Below are 22,468 nucleotides of genomic sequence, written 5' to 3' on the forward strand. Positions count from 1 at the left end.
CTCAACTTCGCGTGCAGGTCATCGGGCTACCGAAGCGGGGGTGCCATCCCCTCCGCAGAGGATCAAAATTGTGGTGGCATGTTTTCAGATCATCTTCAGGGATGTTTCCCTGACCATCAACAATGGCCGATTGTGCAGCTCTAGTGCGACGTAAATGAACTACAACAACTGTGATGTCCTTATTTAACTTGTACTATCCGTTCTTCATCTTGACAATAGATTAAACTGTTCTACCGTAAAGTGCTCGACTTCGCTTGCAGGTCGTCAGGCTACCTAAACTGGGGTGCCATCCCCTCCGCAGAGGATCAAAATTGTGATGGCATGTCTTCGGATCATTCTCAGGGATGTTTCCCAGACCATCGCCAATAACCCATTGTGCAGCTCTAGTGCGACGTAAATGAGCTACAACAACAACAACAATTCTTTTGGCTGAGGATCAAAATTGTGATGGCTTGTCTTTGGATCATCCTCTGGATGTTTCTCAATCCTTCTCCAATAGCCCATCGTGCAGCTCTAATGCAACTTGTACTACTACTACTACTACTACTATCCAATCATCAATGGGTTGGAGGAGGTGGTATTTGTTTATTTACGTCCCACTAAATCTGCACAATAGGAAATTCACGACGCTCTGGGGTACATCCCTGAGGATAATCCAAAACCCACCATCGCAATTTAAATACTCTAGTCCAGCAGTGGACAGACTGATCGCAAAGGCATGGTTCCCAGGAAAACTCTGAAGTCAAACATTACTGGCTGCCGTCAGCAAGTGAGTGGGTGACCACTTTGATCAGCCTGCATAGGGTAGCACTGTATCGGTCTTCGTTAAACTGTTCTACCGTAAAGTGCTCAACTTCGCACATATTTCGTCGGACTACTAAAGAAGAGGAACCATATCCCATAGAGAATCAAAACTGCAATGGCATGTCTTCGGATAATCCTCAAGGATGTTTCCCAGACTGTTGCCAATAGCCCATTCTGCAGTTCCAGTGAGACGTAAATAAAGTTCCTACCTACCTCACTCGCTCACTGATGTACCAGTGATGTTTGACATCGGTGATTAATTAGGAACTGTGTCTTACTATCAGTTCACTGCGGTACGAATAAGATTATGAATTCGTACTTTGATTTAAAAAAGGTCACAAATTCACGGTCCAAAGTCAGCACACACCTTTTACTGGGTTGAGATGAAACAGGTCATAAGTTCCTATCCCACAACGACTGAAAAATTTTCAGCTTTCATCCTTTCAGGTAGATAAAAAATGTCTGACGTATTTTCGACAACCATACAAACTATTAAAATTATAGAAGTTTTCATCCTTTAAACAAGATTTCGTGAACAAGAAGAGATTTTATCCGTCACTCAAATGTTTTAAATAACTAATAAAGCAGATTGCTGAAATTTGTACGCACATAAGATGACAACAACTCCTGTGGTTTTTCCTTATCGAAAGTCCCGCAGTGAACTGATCGTTAAGACACGGTTCCCAGCAGATCACCGAAGTCAAACATCACTGGCTGTGGTTAGTGTGCGGGTGGGTGACCACTTGGATAAGTCTGCGTAGGGATCGAGGGTGTGCGGTATTGGTCCTCTGTAAGAAACAACTTTTAAAAGAAAAACAAAACAATACTTTTATTAAAATTTACGCACACCGTTATTCTAAAAACTCAAAATCTATTTCGTACACAAGNGCAGATTGTCGGGCTACCGAAGCGGGGGTGCCATCCCTCCTGCAGAGGATGAAAATTGTGATGGCATGTCCTCGGATCATTCTCAGGGATGTTTCCCAGACCGTCGCCAATAGCCCATTGTGCAGCTCTAGTGAGACGTAAATGAACTACAACAACAACCTTATCGAAAACATATGATTAAATTTGCCTTTTTCTTCAAAAAGTAAGCAAGTTAAACTCATGCTGGATGGCAACTGAGAAATTCACACTTCTAGTTGAGCCTTTATTTAAAAGACTCTTTATTCCCGATCCAATTCAACTGTCAATAGGGTGGAACTGAGAAATTTTTTTACTTATTGATTTATGGTCACACATAAATATGCAGGCTTGTGTGCTCATCACAAAATATGTCTCATAAGCCCATGTCAAGTTTGAGAACTTATTGCACAAATTAGAAAATACGATACATCTGCATGCAAGTTTTGAAGGGAGGGGATCGAACCTTCTACCTACAGAGTGTTTGGCAAAACAGCGTTCCGCTCGGCCAGGGAGAAACCTTGAAACCCCTTGTCTTAAGTTACTTTAATCAGGTTCGAATTTTAAGGGAATATGAGACGTGATTAATACGTTCTTAATACATAAACATATATTGTTAGTTAAAAGGCCTTTACTCTCTCCATCTTCGATTTTATGTAAAATTTTTAATTGAATGTTCATAATTTTTCTTTTTTTGAACTCAAGAAACTCTTGATGATATATTATTATTAGACAACACAACCCTGCAAGAAATGGTCAACTCAAGTCAATACAAAATTGAACTGGTATTAAATTAATTTTCTTGACATCAATATGATATCAAATCGGCATTGTTGATGCCAGTATAGTATTGACATCAATAATGTCCCGCAGTGAACTGATCGTTAAGACACGGCTCCCAGCAGATCACCGAAGTCAAACATCACTGGCTGTGATCAGTGTGCGGGTGAGTGACCACTTGGATAAGTCTGCGTAGGGACCGAGGGTGTGCGGTATTGGTCCTCGTTAAACTGTTCTACCGTAAAGTGCTCGACTTCGCGTGCAGGTCGTCGGGCTACCGAAGCGGGGGTGCCATCCCTCCTGCAGAGGATCAAAATTGTGATGGCCTGTCTTCGGATAATCCTCAGGGATGTTTCCCAGATCGTCGCCAATAGCCCATTGTGTAGCTTTAGTGCGACGTAAATTAACTGCAACAACTACAACGACTTCAATAATGATATCAACACTAAAGCTGCAATCTAGGAATTCTATCCCAATAGTTTAGTAGTTAGTTGGAAGATTATAGTTAGGAGAGCGTTTCAAAGTTAATATTTTTAGTTATTTATTATTTTTTTAAGTTTATTTAAGAATAGTAAAAAAAAATTTGAATTGTAAGGTACATAATTTTTGGCATCATTTTAAAGGACGTAATTTAATATGGAAAAATGCAAATTTGAGCCTAGTCAGTCGCGAATTTAAGAATTTAATTCTGAATTTAATTTAAATATTGAATTATGTGACTTTTGAAATTCAATTTCGCAGGAACTATTCGACAGATTTCTCTCGAATTTGTATTTTGCTTTATAAAATTACATTCTTTAAAATGATTAAAAAATTGCATTCCTCACGATTCGAAATTTTTTCATTCATTCTTAAATTAAATTTTTTAAAAAAACTAATATTTACTGGAAGTTATTCCTTGAAATTAATCTTTGAATAGACGAAGTTTATAATTGTGCGTAAAAATTTTCAATTAACTTAGAATGTTCTCGAGATATGGAACGAAATTTAGTTAACATTAAGGGGTCCAAACTTTGAAGCGCTTTCCTAACGAATCTAGGGGGACCATATTTTCCAGATCACAGTTGCCCCTATATTTTTGGTGTCAGAAATCTGAATCAGTCTAAAAAAAGAAGGTATGTTTGTTTAGAGATAGTACGTTTTTGTGCCTAATTTCGTAACTAAAAATATCGTCAGCACTTATTAATCAGCATATTTGAGGTCACCTTTTTGAGTCACTAAGATTGAGTCCTAGAACGCGATGATCCAATCATTATTTTCAATGTTTGTCAGGATGGTTCGTTTTTTTTTTGTCGCACTGTACACTTGCTTATATTTATTATTTTATTTGGTTTTGTAAAAAATTAACATATACACAATTACAATAATGACATTTAAAGAGAAATTTAATTTTCTAATTCTAAAAAATTTGAAAATCCAAATTTCTCCCAAAAAAATTACAATTGTTATTAAAAAAAAATAATAATAATTATTTAGACTGAAACCCAAATTAATGATATATAATTTTTTTTCTGAGAAAGTATATTTTAAATTATGTACTTTGTCAAAAAATGACTTTCACATAGCAAAAATTTTATGATAAAAAAAGTTTTATAATAAAAAAATATCAAATTTACAAAATGCATCCTTATATAAAATCTCTGTCAGAAATGAAGGAACAAAAATTTGAATTGATGGATTTTATTTTATTACTCAAACTTTTCACCAAATCTATGAACATCCATATTCGAATTCACAACCCCGCTTTCGAAGAAATTTTTTAGGGGTCATTCAAATATTACGTGAGAATGTTTAGTTAATTTTTGGTCCTTCCCTCCCACATCAGCAAAAATAAGCAAATCATAAACACCTTTAAGGTTCTTACAGTTTGTCTAAGCTAAGAACTCTTTCAGCCACAAAGTCTGAGGCAGTCTGGTGCTATGGAAAAAAGAACGGTGCATTTTAGCATTTTAGGGTGGCTAGATTTGCTCTGGGAGTGAACACAATAGACCGAAGAAAGTGATTACCTTTCTCTTGCCGACCGGACCCGAAACCACTCCAAAACAGTGACCTCGCACCCCTACTTGAAATAGTCATTCCTCGTTACCATAGTAATCGCCACAGGTCCGCACGAATGTCTGGGGAAGTTCTTATGTTAGACAAACTTTACGAAATATTTTGCTGATATTTAAGTTCGTACAGAAACTTGCAGAGCTTAAAAATATTACTAGAGGCAGAGAAAATCTTCCATGGAAGATTTCAGTGTCATCAATTAGTTACATTCCTTGCGCGTTTAAGAATAAAATCCAAAGCTTGAAATGTTAAGATTTTTACATAAGACCTGATTTCAGCCTACTCCTAAAATTCTCCTGATGAAACTAAAGAAAGTTTCTTAAATTTACAATTAAGGAGAACACTGTGCTGAGATACCATAGCTACGATGTGAAGGAAAAAGCTATATTAAGTGCCAGAATTTCTTTCTAATAAAATAGATTAGCATATTCTAATCAAAGATGAAAAACTGGTGTGCAAATTTTTCTCGTTACAACAAATTTTGTCAATCAGATCATCATAATCTCTTGCAAGAAAATAAACACTGTATGATTGCAGCTTCAGTTAATTTCATCCTTACGTTTAATTTAATGTTTTAATTTAAAATTTTCCAATGGATCAAAACTTTTTCAACTTACAAGATCCCTCTTGGATGCACAATAAAAATGTGAATTACATAGCTAAAAGTGAATGAGTAAGAAACTATATTAATTGTATTCTGTTATGAATATGTTTTCTTTAGAAAATGCAATCAAAAGCATTCCACAATATTTAGCTGATTTATTGAATTTGCTTAAATATTAATTTTTTGTTTTGATAGATTTAGAGTTTAATAAAATGGTGCAACTTATATTTTATATAAACTAATCTTGTAAGTCATAATTTTTTATTATTTTTTTCATTGTTGTATTATTAAATTTGAACACATTATTGCTTGCTAGGGGAATTCTTAGCATTATAATTTATGAGTTATTAATGTGAGTATATATAATTGAAATTACGAATAACCAAGTAAACAATTATTTAAGTAATAACTTTTAACAGTATAATTATTTCTTCTTGATATGAGACACAATATACTAAATTATAGTTGTGAGATTTTAACTTTTTTGTTCCATAACACAGATTGTAACATATTTTATAGTTTTGATAAAAAAATTTTGTTGTCAAGCATAATTTGTGTATATTTTTATTGATGAAAAGTAAATTTGAAGACCTGTATTTAAAAAAAATTTCTCTACAATAAATTATAAATAATTTATTTATAAGTCTTAGTTAGATATTTTGCAACAGGAAATCTTATAAGCTCAAGAAACTAGTTTTTCTATTCCCCTACTGAAGCATCACGACAAACACTTCATTATGCTACGAAACAGTTTAAAATTAAAATTAATTTAATTAAATAATTTAATAAATAATTTAATTTAATTAAAAATTAAAATTGCCTTTGAACAACATCTAATTCAGAGGTTCAAAAATATTGAAAAGACTTTGTTATGCATGGTTTCATTTCCATGAAATATTAACTATGACAAGAGAAATTCTTAGGATTGTGATAAAAACTTGGTGTCTAAATGTCTAGTGAGAATACCAACTGTGTCCTTAACATCAACTATATTTATTGCAAACTTTCCAAAGACTAAACCACATAATTTGAAAACTTTTAATATTAAATAGATGTCAAACATTAAAAATCTTATAGTTCATAAAAGCAACTGGTTGATTAAAAAGTTTTTCTATGCCTAACTATGCTAGCAAACTAAACGTAGAAACCTCACACCAAAAATTAAATGTTTAACTTTTTTTTTTTTTTAAATTTTTACCAATGTTTCAGATCTATTATGTTGAAATTCAGCAGATTTTCTACTGCCATACATTTCCATCCTTCAAGTATATCTATTGATTTATTTAAATTTCAACTCTGGAACATTGGCAACAATGTTCTTACAAAATCCAAACTAACTTTTCTCTGTATTTAGAATTTGTCATTTGAAAACTATTTTTAACTTTTTAATTTTCTAATATTCAATGATGTTTCGTTTATCAATTCCATTTAAAATACGAGCTTATTGTATAAATTTTTTTTTATTAAGAACCACAAGAACGCATTAGCATGAAACAAACATTAATTCATTGTAAGAAATGAATAAAAATAGTTGTGAGAATAATAAATTAACATAAACATACCTTAGAACATATTTGATTATAATTTTACAAGATTCAAAAACACTTGCTGTAGTTTTGCAAAACATTGGAAACAGTTTAAAAATAAGAATTTTCCACAAGAAAGTAATATTTTGCAGCCTTTATATAAGTATATAGTTTATAGTTAAGTAATAGTTAAGTATATATTTAAGTGTATAGTAACATATAGTTTAAGAAAACCGTGGATAAAAGAGGAAAAAGCTTTGGTTTTAGTAAATATTTTTAATAAATCAAAACTATATAAATTTGAAATTATAGAGAAATAAACTATTAAAAGGTTTTTATATGACCAATATTTACATCCTTGGAATACTTCATGAAGATATAAATTTGAACGAAATAGAATGTTATCAAATCTTTAATGATACATTTAGCTTTCTAAAAAAGGTTCTAAAGTGCATGTTTTAAAATTTTCAAAAATAGTGAAATTTATTTATTTTATGATTTTTTGTAATGAAATGCTTTCAGCTTTATTTTTTGAATCTTTTGAACAACACTTAAAATATGTAACTACTATTAAAATGCGTATAAATTACAATTTTGATTTAATTTTCAACATAAAAAGCGTACAGCTAAAAGAACTTATGATTCAGATCATTAAAATTAAGGAAGGCAGCTAAATGTCTTAAAGCATTGGAGCATATCGTTAAAGTAAATATCTATAAGAAATGCTTATAAATGAATTTTTTTTAAATCTGTAGTATTTCTCAAAATTATATACACAGATTATTAAAAAAATTAAAATGTATATGCATTTAAGTCCTTGATACATATCGCGGAAATATATATATAAAAATCGAAACAGATTGCAATTAAAATTTAAATTTTAAATACCGTATGGAAACAAAACTCGCTAAAAGATCCATTTTTAAACCTTGATTTATCTTACATAAAATATGAGTTTCGAAGTTACAAAAATTCCGCTCTAGACACACTTTTCGTCGCCATGGTTTCGCAAAATTTTGTTTTCCCCCACGGCAGTATGGTTCACATTTGGAGTCAGTTTTTGCGTGGGGATATAAAAGCTAGACTTACTGTAACCATGGCAAAGAAGAGGAGAAAAGTCTGGAGAAAAAGAAATTGTGTAACCTTAATTTTTAAATCCTTTGAATCCTTGCGCAATTGCAAACTGCTAAGACACGTATACTTGAACTTTTTCGTTAAGTACTGTCGTTCTGCTTCCTTGATGCATCTCATGGGTTTACTTTCAATCGCTCTCCTCGTAGTTTGATCTGTGGACTTCGGCTACAGTCACAAAAGTAGATGAGGTTGCTTGTTCCTCTGATGATATCGATGGATTGAGACTTTGTGTTAATCCTGTGTGTTCCTCTAATGATCCCGATGGATGGCGACTTCTGAGTGTTAATCCTGTATGTTCCTTTAATGATTCAGAAGGATGGCGACTTCTGAGTGTTACTTTTGTGTGTTCCTCTGATGACCTCGATGGATTGAGACTTCTATGTTCTGCTTGCAGAAGTAAATTACTTTCGTCATAACTTTCTTGCGCACTCTCAATGAAGGAAGTCTCAGAAACAGCAGAATCTGGACTTTGCTGAGAACATAATTTTTCGTAATTTCGACGGGATTTTTGATTAGTGTGACGAAGGCTTCTCAATGCTTCACAATCATCCGACTGTGGTATTCTAGAATGTGGCCAAGGTTCTAAATGAGGACCCTTATAGAACCAATTCATAAACTGCTCAGACTGAGAGGCAGCAATAGCAGATTCATTGTCAGATGCGTCACTTGATGAAAAAGTTTCAATCGTATCCATTGCGTTTAACATGTTTTTTGCTTCTTTAAGTAAATCATAAAGAGTCGTACCAAACTGAAAAGAAAACATTTATATCAGGAAAAAGATCCAAAACAAAAATTTCTAAAGCTATATATATTATATAAAATGTTACAATTTTTGGCTTTTCTCACTTAAATTTTCATTTTTGGCTGGTTTTGGCTGGTTTTCATTTTTGGCAACAGTTTTTTTGCTCCTATAAGTAAACTACCAATAGTCCTGAGACACTGAAAAAAATGAAGACATTTATATCAAGTAAAGAGATCCAAAACAAGAATTTCTAAAGCTATATATATTATATAAAATATTACAATTTTTGGCTTTTATTATCTAAAAAGTTTCATTTTTGGTTGGTATTAATTTTAAAATGCTCAGTTTGTTGTTTGTTCGCGTTGCTTTTAAGAGTAAGAAAAAATTTGATTGTTAAACATTGATTAAATTTTTTCACTCGAGATATGTTCGTACTTTGGTTTTATTTAGGGAATCTTTTAAGCATTATATAGTTGAAATGCTTATGATTTAAAAATTCATAAAATTATCGACTATAAAGAGAAAAAAAACTAATTTTTCTAATGTTTTAGGTGGGCTATAAAATTCCAAAATATTCCGAGAATCGGCAAAACCAGCGAAAACAAAATCCATCAAGCAAAATTAGTTTAAATTTAGAAAGATTAGGACTGGTTGACTGACAGCTCCATCAAAGCATTACATTTAGGTTTAATCTCTGCAGTCTATACTTTTCTCTTGTTAGCTAACAGTGAGTTCGAAAGGTTCAGAGCAGTGCGCGATATTCTCAGTCTCGTTCCAAAATTTTAATTCACATTTTACTGTTCAGGCAGCTGCTTTTATTCTCATTCTTCTCAATTATGCACATAGTTTTTGATTTAAACAGATCTTTCACACAGACCATTTGATTTTTGCAACTCCTAGTCGGCAGTCTAGCATCATAGTTTTTTTAAAGTTTTATTTTTCTTCCACTCTTCTCCAGGCAGTTTTGTTAAATCTCTTTTGCTCCAAAACTCTTTTTTAAAGTGCTTTGATTTTCATATATAAAGTGATTCGACCGAAAACAAAACAGATTTTATCAATCTGGAACTATCTAAATTTTTCGACTTAAGAGAGTTTAGACTCATTAAATTCAAAGGTTTTTCAGTAATAAAAAAAATTCCCATCGCTCAATTTGGAACTCTAAAATTGAAAGATAATGTAGCATTTATGAAAAATGAAGAAAGTACCAAATTATTGCAACGTTGAAGAGAAGAGAATGAATTGAGCGGAAAATTTGATGCTATAGAACTGTGTTTCCCAAACTTATGATTTTTGTGTACCCTTTTTAACTTTTTCGAAACGCTGCGTACCACTAATAAAAGAATGAAAGTATTTTTTTTTAAAAAGTGTGTTTATTTTCTTTTTTGGTACCAAGTTTTGTTAATAAGTTTATTTGCATCAGTGAGCAGGATGATATTGTTTTTGCTGTGAAAAAAATTGCACCAAAAGTTAAAAATCACAACTGGCTGTTGACACCACTAATTATTAACTTAACTCTGCAAAAAAATAGCCAATAGAAAAATACGTAATCGTAGATTTGTTTTTAAATAATTTTTCTTTAATTTTCTTTGTTGCAAGATATTTCGCATAAGAACGCGTACTTCCTCTAAAATGTTCCTGTACCCCTGGGGGTACGTGTACCACACTTTGGTACACGTGGACTGCAATAGAACGACGAGTGGAAACAAATTACGTCTTCTAATAGGAATAGCAAGATATTAAGTTTGCTATAGAAACCTTTGAATTCATAGAATACCTAAAATATTGGATAATGGTTGAGCCCCTAGGCCATAACATCCTATTTTCTAAAAAGCGGGGAACCAAATTTATGGGTATTGATTGTTTGGAAAAAAACCTCGTAAATATTAGTAGAGCAAACTGGAAAACCTGAGCCAAAAATAATGGCATGGAATGAAATTCTGGGGAAAACCAGAACTCATTCGTAGTTTTCATGCAAATTAAGATTAAAAAAATTTAACCTTGATTGATCCGGATGATTGCAAATACTACTGCTGTGGCTTGAAATATGGAACGAAAATAATGTATCAGGGGACAAAGGAAGGGAAGTTTATTGAGCTTCTGAATAAGAATGATTTGATTTTTTAATTATTGTTAGATACTTTTTGTGTACTTCTTCATAAGTTGCGATATTGCTCATTTCCTTAGTTTAGATCCCTGAACCAAATTTAAAAGATCATGTATCAAAAAGCCTCAATGCAGCAACTGCCCCTACAGAGAATATGAGAAGACAATATGGGTGAGCACTGACAATAAGCATGTCTTTTCTGTGAAAGGTTTAACTTTTTATGTGACTTGTCCTAAGTATAGATAAGGCCGTTTAAGCAAATTTTTGAATGAAGGGCAACAGGAAAAAAAAACAAGAGCAATTCGCGACGCACCATGCATGTAGTGAGGGAATCTTTCAATTGGTATTTATTTTGGCCAGAAACAGAAATTCAGAAGCTATTAGTTACATTTCTTCATAATTTGGGGCATGAAGCAAAGTCCACTAGATGTGAGTAATAGGAAGTTTATAAAGTTAACTTTTGGCAGTTTCATAAAGTACTTCATGTTCCTTATTTTTAATTTTAATTTTAAATACCGACAAACGCGAATAAAGAGTTATTTTTCAAAAACGTTCACGTTGTTAAGAGGCCTCTTCCTATCAAATTCAAGAGTCTACGGGGATGAAAATGGGAAGGGAAAGTTCTAAATATTCTTTTAATCTTTTTTTAATTTAAAAACTAAAATGAATATTTACTCTATTTTGTAGTATCTTTTGATATAGGTTTAATGCAAGGCCGATATCCAATCCCAATATTAAGTGTGTGGTATTTTAGATTCTCCATTCATTTTTTCTGATGAAATTAAAGCAATACAATTCTGCAATCAGTTTTTGATTTGTAGTTCAATAGTGTACAGTTGCTTGTTCTTAGATCTTTGATAAGATCTTGTTCTTATGCAAGTAACGAAAATTTTTTTTTTTTTGCTATCTCCAAACCTGGTTTCATGAGTTTAAACTTAATAAAATTAAGTTTTAAAAAATTTAAAAAAAACTGAGTAAGTCGAAAAATTAAGTGTCGTTTTAAAATTATTCACTCGAAATTACAAATTACACCGTTTTAGTGCCTTTAAGTTTTTAGGAGAAAATTCCCAGAAGTTCTAAAAAATATCAAGCACTATTTCTAATCTAAAAATCAACCCTTTCATTTTCTAACTTTTTAGAAAGGTATTGTTCTAATATTATATCATCAAAGCTTTGTTAAGTATGAAAAATAAACACATATTAAAAAATTTATCTAAAATCAAAGATGAGTGTAGGAGGCCTCCATATACAAAAAGAAAAACAAATCTTAAAATATTAAAGTAATAAAATTAAACTAATTCCGACCAATATGTTTGACACTGGGTATGATGACAATTAATTCTGACGTTGATAATGATGGATTGGGATATACAGTGAATTAATTCGGTAAGATTTTCCTGTAATTCACTATTTTTCAAATTTATTTGGCATTCAATTGTCTTATTTGCCAAATGCAATGAAAAATAGAGGTAAATATTGCTTTAATGCCAACAAATATCAGCGTAAGTCAAGCTACTGAACTGAAAATTGCTTAATAACTGAAAATTGTGAAAACTGCTATTTAACAATAACTTATCTACTGCTAAAGACTTTAAAATTCTAAATTTGCAAAAAGATTGAAATACATTTTGGGTTTTTTTTCTGAAGGGTGAAGAACTGAAAAATTTAATCCTAAGTTCAATTAAAAATTACAGGATTTTATTCTATTTTAGAACCAGCATTGAGCAGAGAACCTAATTTTGAATTTTTGACTGTCAATATTCATCTCCGCAGCCTTGTCATTTTGAACCAAACCTAGAAGACATGGAACTTTCAGGATCAAGCATTGAGGCAAACTTTCCTTCCTGGAGGACTTTCAGATGGATATTTTACGTAAGCACTGCTGATGGTGCCAGGTGGGTTAGATTTCGTATCAATCAGCCCTCACGGGCCTCAGATCAGCAGCCATAGATAGGCGAATGCGCTAATAAGTGAAGTTCATCAGTTAAATCATTTCTAACGTTTTCTTTGAAGTTTTATTCAGAAAATGCAGATTTCTTCCTTTCACAATAATGAAATGTTACGGTGATACTACTTTATATATAAAAAATAGGTCAGCATGCAAATCCGTTACTAATACTTAATTGACTAATGCCACCATACAAGTGACATGACACGTCACATGCCGTTTATATAGTTGCAGAAATAATTTAATTTTTTTATATATTTACAATTAATTTATCCATAAATATATTAACAAAATTTATATTATATTTATATCTGGTGGAAAAAATGACTTCAAATATTTTTGACGTGTTAGGGGCTAAAAGAAATGTATGCATAGCAAGTAATTATATTAAGTCATTTTGATAAGAGCACTTATAAGAGAGATACTTACAAATGCTACCAGAGAAAACAGCAAGAATGAAAACGCCGCTGGAATCGCCATACTCTTGGCAGAAGCGGCATGATTGTATAAGTAATATACAATGCCTGATGGCATTATTAAAAAGAGTAGTATGTAAACAAGTGTCCAAAGTAACGCAGGTCTAAAGTTTGTTGTTGTGCAATTTCTTTTGGCCTAGAATTGAAAAAAAAATTTTGAATATTCGCCTTACACGTATTTTCCAAATAAGAACATTTCAACTTTAAAATCTCGAATTCAATCGACAAATCCGTTAAGAATAAATGAGTAAAAACACAAATAAAATAAACTAATATTTTTTTAGGCAGAAACCAAGGTTGCTGAACAAAATTCTGTTTTAAACAGTTTTCTGTTTAATGCTAAAGCATATTTAAAAAAATTTTTATGACATTACGTATTATTTTGCTTGTAACAAAATGACAAAATTTGAAAATAAATAGCATAGATAGCAAATATTATTACTGCTTAATACTGGTAAAAGCAATAATAAAACTGCATTACACGCATTTCATAAATTATAATTTAAATGAGTCGAGCAAATCTTTAATTTGAAAATTCACGAAATAAAAATAACTATGAAGTACAAAAAGTAAATGCGAACTCTTTCTAGGACAGAATCCATCTGTGCCAAACAAAAATCCAGCTTTAGAAAATTTTCGGTCAAATATCACAATACATTTCTATAAAATCCAAAGGGTTCTAATAATCGGAGTGGCGATACAACGGAAAAATTACATTTTCCTGGAAAATGGTCATTCAAAGAACTACGAACGATGATACCCCAATGAGGTGGTGCACCATCTTGTTGCAGAAAGACATGTGGCTGAAGCTCTTCTAGTTGTGGAAATACGAAGTTTTCCAACATGTCTAAGTATACGACTGATGAGACAGATCACAGAGATCCAGTTCCTTGGCCACCCAAATCACTTGATATAACGCTGCTGGACTTTTTCCTTTGGGGATATATAAAATACAATGTTTACAGGAGGATCTTGTCGAACATTGATGATCTAAAAGCCAGAATTACAACCGCAATAGCCTCTGAGTATGCCGACATGCTTGCCACTACCTGGCGTGAAATTGGCTATCGACTTGATATTCTCCGTGCGACGAAGGGGGCACACGTGGAAGTTCATTGACAAGGGTCATGAAACTTTAAGTCTTTCTAACCATTTATGTTATTAATTTCAATCTATCTTAATTATTTTGTGAGATATTAAGCATCAAAATGGGTCCGGAACTTTATAAACATTCTGTATTATGTCCAAGTTTCAGGTAGATTTTTGATGGAAACTCTGCCTCGATCAGGCAAAATTTTGAGGAAGATAAATTAGTGACTAAATACGCAAAACTGAATACAAATATTAATACAAACAAACTTTTGATACCTGTTTGTTATTTACAAAAGTAAGTAGAAAAAATTGCAAGCATAATTCTATTTACCCATTCTACCCAAACACGGTAAAAGCGGGGATAAAATTTAAGAATTCAAAAATATTTCCTAAACATATATACGAAAAATCGTAAACATAATTCTATTTTCCCATTTTACCTAGGTACGATACAAACAGGGATAAAACTTACGAATTAATAAATATTTTACAAACATATGAACAAAAAATTGCAAACATAATTCTACTTACCGATTCTACATAGGCACGATACAAACAGAAATAAAATTTACGATTAAAAAGAAAACGGCACATGTTAGATTGAAATGAATCATACACTAGGAATATTCAAAGATAAAAAGAAAGGTTGAAAAGTCTTTGCTAAACAATTTAGGTGGAGTTGAGTTGTTGAGACAGGCAGGTAGGTACTTTATTAACGTCACACTAGAGCTGCACAATGGGTTGTCGTTGTTGTAGTTCATTTACGTCGCACTAGAGCAGCACAATGGGCTATTGGCAACGGTCTGACAAAACACCCTGAGGATGATCCGAAGACATGCCATCACAATTTTGATCCTCTGAGGAGGGGATGGCACCCCCGCTTCGGTAGCCCGACGACCTGCACGCGAAGTCGAGCACTTTACGGTAGCACAGTTTAGCGAGGACCCATACCGCACACCCTCGGTCTCTACGCAGACTGATCCAAGTGGTCACCCACCCGCACACTGACCGTAGCCAGTGATGCTTGACTTCGGTGATCTGCTGGGAATCGCGTCTTAACGATCAGTCCACTGCGGGACTGCACAATGGGTTGTTGAGATGCTGATGGTTGCTGTTGTAGTTCATTTACTTCGCACTAGAGCTGCGCAGTGGGCTATTGGCGATGGTTTAAGAAACAACCCCGAAGATGATCTGAAGACATGCCATCACAATTTTGATCCTCTTCAGGGGGGAAAGACACCCCTGCTTCAGTAGTCCGACGACCTGCACGTGAAGTCGAGCACTTTACGGTAGACTAGGATCAATACCACACATCCTCTGTCCCTTGGGAAACTGATCCAAGTGGTCACCCACCTGCACACTGACAATAGACAGTTATGCTTGACTTCGGTGTTCTACTGGAAACCGTGTTTTAACGATCAGTCCGACTGCGGGATGGGAAGTCTTGGAATTTAATATTTGTCAAAGATTTTTTTAGCAATAGTACCATATTAAAGTTGTAATAAAGCTGCACTAAGGGATATTGGTGATGCGGGTTATCCCCGCGGATGATCCGAAACCAATGGCATCACAATTTTGATCCTCACATAAAGGATGACTCTTCTGTTTTTGCAGCTCGTCAACCTGAGCAGGAAAACAAGCATTTCTAGAACAGCTTAACTGTGATCGATAAACTGCACCCCTCGCCCACACTCAGAATGAACGAAGTAGCTCCTTGACCAAAGCTTGTGATGCTTGTCTTCGATGTCCTATTGGGAACCATGTCTTACGATCAGTATACTGATGAACGCTAGAAATTGGAATTGAATACTGATATTTATTGCTACACGTAAACATGCAGACTTATGTGGAGAGAAAAAAATATGGCTTATATGCCCATATCAAGTTAAAGACAAGAAATTAGAAGTTTAAAAAGAACTCCACGAAAATAAATCCAGGAATACGACAGAAAATCGAACCCACTACTTTTACGTTACAGAGTGCTTGGGGGAAACTGGAACGTTGATCAAGGAGGCCAAAGATTTTACCTTAGATTTAATATTTCTGCTTGCTTATTACTCTTCTTTTGGTTCATCAAGTTGAGCTGACAAAAACTCTAGATCTAGGGCTGAGAGTAAGAAAAAAATAGTGCGTGGAGTCCCCCCGTGAAGAAAAAGTGAAACTTCGTAATGTGGAAATGAAAATAGGAAGGGGTAGAAATTGATTTTTAGTGAAATCATATTGTTTCTTTAAGACAAACTTTATTAACATTGCTTACAATTCACAATTGATCGCATCTTTTAATTATCGTTTTTGAGTGGAGAAATATCTGAAATCTACAACATTTACAATGGGATTATGATAACTAAAGTAAGAAACGAAATGTTTGAGTTCTATTTTTTCAATATTTCTTTCAAAAACTGTGTCAATGGTAGTTCACCCTTTGGTTGTTGGATCATTCCTACCATTTATCATTTCCAATCCAAATTTGTCTTTAAGGAAGGTTAATAGTGTTTCAGCTTCAGGTAACGAAAAATTCACATTAAAATCTCCTGCAAGGATCACAGACCTCTCACAATAATCAATTTCTTCACCAGTAACGTCTGCCAGAGCTTGTGAACCTGCAGTGGATAGTGGCGATAAAGATTTTGCTATTAATAATTTAATATCCCTCATGGCTGCATTTGGTGAAGTATAAATGGCAATTAGAAAAGAGAAAACCTAACAATCAATTGATATTCACAAGAGACGTACCTTCACATAACCTTAAATCCGTCGCATTGTCAGTGGGATTGTTTCCACTCATTTTTTACAATTGTTATCCACTAAATTTGAAAATAAAAAATACTACCCTATTAAATTATATGTGTATGAAATCAAACTAAAAAAACAAGTGAATGAAGTAATGAATATTATAAATTAAAATAGAACAATAACATAGAACAACAAGTACGTATTTCAGCTAATTTCACGGCGCTCACACTGTTTACTTCGCTGCTTAGCAAGAATACCACGCGCATGTGCTTGGGATCTACCGACTCACTCTCTTTCTACCGACTCACTCTCTTTCTCTCTCCTACTTTCCACCTTTATGTATCTTTCTTTCTCTCTCTCTCTCTCTCTCTCTTGCGTTGGAATATTGAACGCTACTCGTTACTAACGCTCGCGCTGGCCTGTAACAGGTATACTGCGCTCATGCGTTCGAGTGCCACGCTTTCACTCTCGCTCTGTCTCTTTCTATTCCCCCTCCCCAGGAGAGTTGAACGTTTAATGCAACAGTGCTTTCATACCCCCTCCTTGGTAGCGTTAAACGTTTAACACAACCTTGTTGGAAGTCGCATTAGAAGTTTCTCTTCAAAAAAGAAAATATTGTTTTTCTACATAGATTATAGTTATGCCCCCCCCGTATCATTGCTCTTCTTCATATTTAAATCACACATCTAATCAAACAATTCTATATATATATATATATANTTTCCTGTGTTGGAGAAACAATTGGTTGTCATCAGCATAAAATTAAAACAGCCACTCTCTAAAAATATCGTTCGGAAAATAATTGTTCTACAAAGTACGAAGTATTGTGTGCGAAGTATTCAGTTGATATTGTTCACTGCTTTGACTCTCCAAATATTTTTTGAAAAAATACCGATTTATATGTACGAGTATATATGTATTTTATGATCGTTTTTGAATTATTAAATGATTTGATGCTTTTATTACAAGTTCCATAACTGAAAAGAAACTGTTCACTGTGCTAATAACCAACCACCGAATTAAAAAACTATGGCAAAATGATATAAGAACGTTCAGTTATTAGATTTAGAAAAGAATTAAACTATAATTAATGTGATTTATTATCAGATTTAAATGTTAATAATAAGTTGAATTTTAAAATACGAGCTGAGAATTATGTTGAGTGAATACAGTTAATGGGCTGAATGAAAAATATTCTTTATAAGTTTTAATATATCGGCGAGATTAGGGTTGGATCAAAGAATAAAACTATAAATATTCAGATTGTTATAAGCTGGTTGGTAACATTTTATCTGAATTGTGGAATACGAATTAAGAATACAATTATTGAGTGAATGCAGTTATTAAGCTAAATGAAAAGTTCCTTTTCAAAAATTTTAAGCCATTGTCTTAAGTATCTTTTTAAATTAATTAAATTTCAGTTTTTGTCTGAAATATTAGGGAGACAGAAGTTTTCGAAATTTCTTGTTTAGGGTGACAAATACGGCCCCATCCCCTACGTTAATGGCGTTCATGAGTGATACTTATTTATATAGAAACTTATTTTTCTGTTACGTCCCTTTTTTTTTTAAAATCAAAACTCGCCCTTACTTTATAAAACTTTTAAAATATGCAAAAACCGAAAGCGTTTTTGATTAAACCAAGAGATCAGGAGTACTTGATAGTCTACGGGAAAATTCAGTAAAGTTGGGTGCTATTATATAAATTTTCGCAATACAATAGAGTGCCGATTATTCAAACGCCGATTTACCGGATTCTCCTATTTTCCCGATCATTCAAGTACCATTTGTTATCCACATCCTCTCAAAAGAATTTTTTTATTGCAAAAGTGCCATTTTATTTTCAGAATATCTGAAAAGGGTTGAAAAATGGCTTTCTTTTGTTTTTTGGAGATCTTGAAAATAATCTTGATATTTTTTCCGTTCAATTTCAATGTGGGTGGCAAGTACATGGTTTAGACAAAATTCTGGAAACAAACACTTCTATACGAACTTATTTTTTCATATTACTCAAGAAATACTTAGAGAATTATTTTAAAACATTAGAAGTGTTTAAATCATGTGATTTCTCATACATATCAATAAAGTTTATAGCGTTGAGAATTTTGAGAGACTAGTAATAAGTTACGCACGAAAAAGAATTTTTTTAAACACCTTATGCCAAAAAGTGCATCGATAAGTTCGTAATTCAAGTCAACTACGTTGATTAGCATATGAAATAACTGCACAAAAGTTCGTAAGCCTAGCTTAAATATTCATAGAGATATGTTAAAAAAAACTTAATTTCTTTTTACTTACGTATTCTTAATTTAAATCAGAAATGATCTTTAAATATTTAAAAAAAATCGAGTAATTTTTATTAATATTAAAAATAGTATTTTAAAATTTGGAAAAAATTCATTAAAAAAATGGGCAAGATATGTGTATTTAAAATAAATCCTTTATACTGCGCTTGCGAGCAAAGCATTAAAATTTTTTTCATAATTTTGTTCAGAAACATGTTTAGTAACTTATGAACAAAGTCCGATTTGAATATTTTGTAAATGAAAAGGGGTTTTCCACGAATTTCATAACAAATTATAATACCCTAAAATGATGGTTATGACAACAAAATGTGATGGTATTAGGAAATAAAACATAATTTAATAGAATATAGTTCTGTTTTTAATAAATTTGGTTTAATAGTATGAAGAATATAGTTCTATACAATGCTGATGTAATTTTTAATAAATCTTATTTAATAGAATGTGGAAATTTGTGGAAAACCCTTTACTATTCAAAGTGTTCTTTCCAAATTAATCCAAACTACATAGAAAATTGCTAGAAGCTTCTTAAAATTTCACCATTTTCAAATCGGACTTTTTTCATAAATAATCCAACCCTTAAAGTTTTTATTACTGGAGCAAGTTTCTTGTATTTAAAGTTCGCTATTTGTTCTATTCTATAGTAGTACTATTTCAATTGTTATTCTCAAACCTGAAAAAAGTGTGAGGGGAAGTTACTTAAAAACGTTATTGTAGCCTTTTTGAAGTTGTCCAATTATCCAAATTTGGCCTCCATTAGCCCGGATAATCGGAGCTGTAGTGTATATGTTACCAGCAAAGTATGAAACGCCGGCATTCTATAGAATGCCCAGGCATTGTATATGCCGGATGTTTTTTTGGCAAGGTTTGAAGTATGAGAAATATTGCATACTTTTCCTAGGCATTGTATATAATGCCTAGGCATTCTATAGATTGGCAAATGTTATTTAGGCAAAGTATGGAGAAAAAAAACCTCCTGATGAGGTTATTATGCGAATGATGTGCGTATCTCAAAAATAAAATTGTTATTCTGAAAAAATAATGAGAGTGCCATTAAAAAGTTTATTCAAAACACGTAAAGAAAAATGAAGTTTTATAAAAACAAAATTTTATACTTTAATTAAACAAAACAAAATGTTCATATAAATACTATTAAGAAATAAAAATCTACCTACTTGCTTCAGCTATGAACAGCAACTTTGAATGACATTTCATTAAATTTGAAACCAATCGGAGATGTATTTTATACTTTGCCGGTTTCTCATTTGGCATTCTATAGAATGCCTAGGAAAAGTGTGAAATCTAAATCGTTTCATACATTGGCGGCTAGTTTCAGGCATTTTACACAACGCCTAGGCATTCTATAGAATGCCGGATTTCAAACTTTGCCGGTAGCATGTATAAATGGTTCCTCTAACAAAAAATTCTATTTTCACTAGCACAAGCTTTATTAACTTATAATATTTACATAAAATGTATACATTTAATTACATAGTAGATCCGAATGTCTGGTTTTAACTAGTTATTTCTTTTCCGTGGCTCTGTTCTGATGAATTTCTGAAATTTTGGAGTAGGTTTTTGATCCCATTTTCAGACCTTTGATTTCATTCTCATGGTTGCTGACTTCATTTATAATTTGGTAAACATCGACATCAATGTAATTCAAGTCTGTTCTTAACGCTTTCGTCATAGCATTTAAGTATTTAATTTGAATTTCATTGTAAATAACTTCCTTTTTAAATGAGCAGATTTCATCTCTAAAATGTGTGATCTCTGTTGTTAGCTTGCTTATTTCGGCTGTAAAATGGTTACTTTCAATCTCTAAAACAGCCATTTTATTTTTCATTTGTACAACCTGCAAATAGATGCAAAAATTATATGAAGACATGCATTTTGTACAGAACTATTTAACTGTTGCTTTATCTAATTGATTGAACTAGGATTTCTGATTACATTTTTTGAGAAATGAAAATTCCTAATACTTTCTTTATCTTATTATAATTCCATTCTTATTGTTTTCTTTATTTTATTATTATTACTCCATTTTTTTATATTACTACTAAAGATAATTCCATTTGCAATCTGAAGGAATTCCCAAAGCTGTTTTTTTTTTTTTTTCAGAAAAACCTTGAAGTACAGGAGAAACAGTTACAACTTTTTTGACTTATATACTTAGCTGCAATATATTTTTGTCCGATCTCTAAGCGATAACATTTCACGAGAGATTTTTTTCATTAGCAAATAATATTGAGACGAAAAAAAGTCAAAACTGTTAGAGAAGCAAAGTTCATTACGTTATTTCCCGCAATACAATTAAATTTAGTATTACATTTTCAGTCTGGATGATTTTCTCTTTTTTTCCACTGCAAAATAAAAAAAATTCCTACTATGATATATATAAAATAAAATGTTTGTCTATGTGTCTGTCTCTTGTATATATTTCAATTAGATAATTTGAAACAGCCTTTTGAAAAATGGAATTTTGCCATTGGTTAAACGTTAGCCATTGTTTTAAATAAATACTACTGATTCTGTGTTTTCAACTATTTTAAGGATAACATTAGGCATGTTTGCTAGCTTATAGCTCCATTTGATCAAAAAAGAGCTTATTGCAAGAATTTTTATACAGTCGATGACCGAACAATACATAACGTGTTGTCTCTATATCGTGAAGACAAAAAAAAAAACTTCATACATTGAAAAAGATTATAAAACGGATAGAATAATTGATATTAAGCAGTTTTTATGTCAATAAAGTGCAAATATCAATATAATATATTATAGGTTAAAAATACATTAATTTTTTCAAATTACATCTTTTAATGTTACGCATATTTTTTAGAAGATCATTCAAGGCTTTTTCCAGATTTTGAAATTTTCTTTCATGAAAAATATAGTGAAAAATTGGAACACCCAGTTCGTCCACCGCTTTAGAATTGCGTTGGGATTTTTAATTATTGTGAACTAAGTGCTTTCGAAGATTTTAAATATTTGACGCAATGAGGTTTTGATGTAATTTTTCTATTCATTTCCTTCAAATTTTTATTTTCTGTTCTAAATATGTAGATTGAATCTATTTTCTGGAGACCATTTTTGCTAAAAATCATCAGACGTCCAGAGAACTTTTAAATCTAAGCAGAAATAAAGCCAAGAAAAATGTGAAGAATACTTGTTTTAACTAAAAAGTGAGCTACTTCCTACAACGTTTCACAAAAAGAGGAAATGCCTATTTCAAACAAGAATAAATTTGATCGATGAATTTAATGAT

At 32.3% G+C, this 22,468-nt stretch overlaps 2 protein-coding genes across 3 annotated transcripts in view; both read right to left on the bottom strand.

Moving 5' to 3' along the window:
- The window catches only part of LOC107449040 (uncharacterized), a 50,830-nt gene that overhangs the window by 18,821 nt on the left and 9,541 nt on the right, over window positions 1-22,468 (bottom strand). The window contains exon 4 of one of the 2 annotated variants that reach the window (XM_043046491.2): window positions 20,625-21,055. The exons of the other annotated variant lie outside the window; for it this stretch is intronic. Within the exon in view, the coding sequence (XP_042902425.1) occupies window positions 20,723-21,055 (333 nt within the window). The 3' untranslated portion in view covers window positions 20,625-20,722. Of the gene's footprint in view, window positions 1-20,624; window positions 21,056-22,468 lie in introns of those variants that run through there. 2 annotated transcript variants of the gene reach the window in all.
- Window positions 6,585-14,880, bottom strand: LOC107451771 (uncharacterized). The gene is made up of 3 exons (XM_043046489.2): window positions 14,697-14,880; window positions 13,027-13,209; window positions 6,585-8,551 (listed from the first exon to the last, which is right to left on the bottom strand). The coding sequence occupies exons 1-3, from the start codon at window positions 14,757-14,759 to the stop codon at window positions 7,931-7,933; spliced, it is 867 nt and encodes a 288-aa protein (XP_042902423.1). The 5' UTR covers window positions 14,760-14,880; the 3' UTR covers window positions 6,585-7,930.

This window comes from Parasteatoda tepidariorum, chromosome 9 (assembly GCF_043381705.1).
Source record: "Parasteatoda tepidariorum isolate YZ-2023 chromosome 9, CAS_Ptep_4.0, whole genome shotgun sequence".
Lineage (NCBI taxonomy): Eukaryota > Metazoa > Arthropoda > Arachnida > Araneae > Theridiidae > Parasteatoda > Parasteatoda tepidariorum.

Bases quoted from the DNA above. Each gene is read 5' to 3' on its own strand.
- LOC107451771 (XM_043046489.2), bottom strand. From the start codon at position 14,759: ATGTGCCGTTTTCTTTTTAATCGTAAATTTTATTTCTGTTTGTATCGT. The intron at 13,210-14,696 runs GTAAGTAGAATT...TTTCAATTCTAG, and splicing joins ATCGTGCCTATGTAGAATCG to GCCAAAAGAAATTGCACAAC. The intron at 8,552-13,026 runs GTAAGTATCTCT...TTTTCTTTTCAG, and splicing joins TGTTTTCTCTGGTAGCATTT to TTTGGTACGACTCTTTATGA.